The sequence below is a fragment of the Esox lucius genome, chromosome 11, assembly GCF_011004845.1.
Source record: "Esox lucius isolate fEsoLuc1 chromosome 11, fEsoLuc1.pri, whole genome shotgun sequence".
NCBI lineage: Eukaryota > Metazoa > Chordata > Actinopteri > Esociformes > Esocidae > Esox > Esox lucius.
Genome location: NC_047579.1, coordinates 26,152,317 through 26,155,788, shown reverse-complemented (window position 1 = coordinate 26,155,788; position 3,472 = coordinate 26,152,317). Strand labels below are relative to the sequence as shown.

The following is a 3,472-nucleotide window of genomic DNA, read 5'->3' as shown; positions in this document are numbered from 1 at the left end:
TGACCTCATGTGTATGGGGAAATTCCTTTGGAACACCTCTCCAACTGATATTACGAGTGGGAAACTATGATCCCCAAGCTCCCAAATGCTGATCTCCTCTATCACCTATTAAGTAATTGACTTTGACCACAGCATTTTCTTCAGTTCAATTAAACACCAACACATGAACAAATCTATTAACCGGATAGAGGCCGAACACTGTGATGTCTTTGACTGTTAGTTTATGGTTGATGCAGTTTTGTAGCCGATTATCCGACAATGCGTATTTTCAGTGGGTTCAAAGCATGTTTTTGAATCCAACTGGAATTTATTTGGTTAAGAATGACGCATAATTGAATCAGGTCAGGTGTGACAGTTTTGGGCTGCCACAGTTAAGTGAAATGTGTGGTAGTCTCCGAGGAGAGGATTAAGAAACCCTTTCATAGGTGTTATAAGGGATTGTGGAGGATATTGGCAATTGTCATTCCACTCATCAGTATTTGCATATTATTGCTGCAGAAATATCAATCTGTTATACAGATACTATAGCTTATTTCCCCCCAACAAGCTATGCCTTCATGATAATTTATTGCAGAGAAGCTGGAGCTTATTGAAATTGTCAAGAATACCTGAAAAGTCACCTGAAAAGAGTCTTGATAGTTCTGCAGGCTACATGTATTCTGCGCAGAACATGGAGGAAAAGTTGGATGTTAGTTCCAGAGGTTTAAACACTGCACGTTAACCTCAATCTTGCTTTTAAGACACACTGTAGAGGATCATAGCTACGCTCCTCTACAGATGTGAATGGAGTGCTGCAACAACACGTCTGTCTGTCAAGCCTTTTGAGCGATGGTTTATGATACATACAGGTCAGATGACAAATAAAAGTAAGAAATTTTCCAGACTTTTCACCATCATTTGACCGTAAAGTAAATGAGTTGTACAGAAGTGCTTGTGTGAATTAGCTCATTCAAAATGAAACAGAGATGCATTTATCTAAGTGGATGGTTTATGACTGATGTAGCGGCCAGTCAGTTCTTCCATTAAATTATTTTCAAAGAATGATTCTCTAAGAATTTCAGGGTAGACAGGTTAGCAAATTGTGATACTTTCCATGGCTGCTGCTTAGTGAGAGTTGTTTATTTGGGAGTTGTTTTGGCCAAGGTGTATTGAGAGCTTCCCTGTGGAATGGTTTGCACACTAACATATTGTCCCTGCTTGTCCATTGGAGACAACACTCTTCATTAAAGAAAAATATACATATATATATATATATATATATATATATAATTTTTTAATATATATTAGTTACATTCTTAATAACAGCTTTCGTAACCTTCTACTGAAACTGCAACCAACATTTCTAAATATCTTTGGATCATTTTGTGTTTTGTTGGCATGCTGTTATGTAGATTCTCTTTGTCATGAGAGTTATTCAACAGCCTGTAAACATGCTTTCCCCAGTCCAAATACTATCTATCCTGTTGTTTTATAACATAGTAACCCTACTAGTATTATAATTATAATTCATTAAAATAATGTATTCATACTTTTATTACTATTAATGTAGTACTATTTTCATTGTAAAGAGCATATAGGCTAACCTCGAAAATAAGTTGTTGATTTTGGCCTAGCCTAATAAACATAAATAGTGGAGGCTATGGCCTCTCAGTCAGTTCTAATTGTGGTTCACCGCTAATATCCCCACTTTGGCGAGTGGAAAATGAGCAGAAATAGTCAGATATACCGACAGAGGGCGAACAGAATCCAAATTGACGGACCCCTCCTCTTCATGACCCATCCCCGCCTCTTGATTGAGGGAGGTGTCAGAGTACTTACAACAACCCCACATTCAGATGGATATATGAATTACATCACAACCTTTGAGGATATATCAGAGGGACCCGGCTACTATCTGAACGTCAAAAGAAACTATCATGCCGATCCTCTGTGGGGAGGACTTGACAACTACCCATTTGAAAGTGGCAACAGGCGGTACAGCGCACGAGAGGTACAACCGCTGATGCCACTGACGCTGTTGGATCGTTTGATACGTGATAGTGAATTCGTGCGTAAAAGGGAGACACTGCTTATATCTTACATTTCATCTGCGAATTCTGGTGGTACACGAAAGAGACACAGTTCCATTTTCATTTAATTGGCGATTGCTCTGGAGTATGCAGCCGGAATTTTGAGGACAACACTCAAGAAGTAAAGTCTGAATGGATGTAACTCACGCCGGTGCGCACTCAATAAGAACCCTGCACCACTGTAACGGTTCACCTGTGTAATACTATATCCTTTTGCTAAACATGGATCAGTCACAAAATTTTGTAGCAATGTACATTCTTATGTTGTCGCTCGGACTTATAATAGAAGAAGGGCTATGCCAGCATTATTACCTCCTCCGTCCTATCCCGAGTGACAGTTTGCCTCTTGTGGAATTAAAAGAGGACCCAGATCCGATCTTTGACCCAAAAGAGAGGGACCTCAATGAAACCGAACTTAAAAGTGTGCTGGGGGATTTTGATGGTCGCTTTATTTCTGTTACAGCACCACAGGACAAATACACTGGCAACGATGAACTTGATGATATGGACTTTCAGCAGAAACCCAGTGGAGCGATGCCTAAAGAAATTAAAGCACTGGACTTTGACATACAGTTTGGCAAGAAGCACAAACCCAGTAAAAAACTCAAACGGAGGCTACAGCAGTGGCTGTGGTCATTTTCGTTCTGCCCGGTCATTTACACATGGAACGACCTCGGGAACAGATTCTGGCCACGTTACATGAGAGTGGGGAGCTGTCAAAGCAAACGATCATGTTCGGTTCCAGAGGGGATGGTCTGCAAACCAGCAAATTCAACCCATTTCACGATATTGAGATGGCGATGTATACAGAAGAAAGGGGGTCTAAAATGTTCTTGGATTCCAGTACAATACCCCATTATAACCGAATGCAAATGCGCCTGCTCGAACTGAAATTACTGTTTAAAACTATAAATTATGATTACCAATTTTGTATGTACTACCGAGTGTAGGAATGTATTTTATGTACATGTGGAGCCATTCAATTATATAGGTTCTTGTAAAAAGTCAGTATTAGGCCTATGTGTAACCAGTCTATCGTATTTGTAGAAAAATATTGGTGGGCCTTTTGTATTTATATTGAAGACGGTTTTTACGTTGTTTTCGTCTATGGAAAACGATCTATCGACCTCAGATATCTTGCAGCTGAGACAGCTGAATATCGGTAGCCTATTTTAATGATTTATCATGTAAATTAAGAGAACTGTTATTTATTCTTTATATTCATGTAATAAAAATTGTCACTGAAATAAAGCAATCTCAGTTTTTTAAACAAAAAAAAATATATCTCACCTACGTGTTAACTTAACACACCATGGAATTGATGGAGTCACCAGCCATAGGGCCTAGTATTTGCGCAGTCGCTCCCTTCCTCACATAATCAGTCACTCGCGACTCTCACCTAC

The 3,472-nt window shown here is 39.3% G+C and overlaps 1 protein-coding gene across 1 annotated transcript; it reads left to right on the top strand.

Moving 5' to 3' along the window:
- Nucleotides 1–1,888: 1,888 nt before the first annotated feature.
- nog1 (noggin 1) lies at nt 1,889–3,259 on the top strand. The gene has a single exon (XM_010891701.3). The coding sequence runs from the start codon at nt 2,292–2,294 to the stop codon at nt 2,958–2,960; it is 669 nt and encodes a 222-aa protein (XP_010890003.1). The 5' UTR covers nt 1,889–2,291; the 3' UTR covers nt 2,961–3,259.
- Nucleotides 3,260–3,472: the final 213 nt, after the last annotated feature.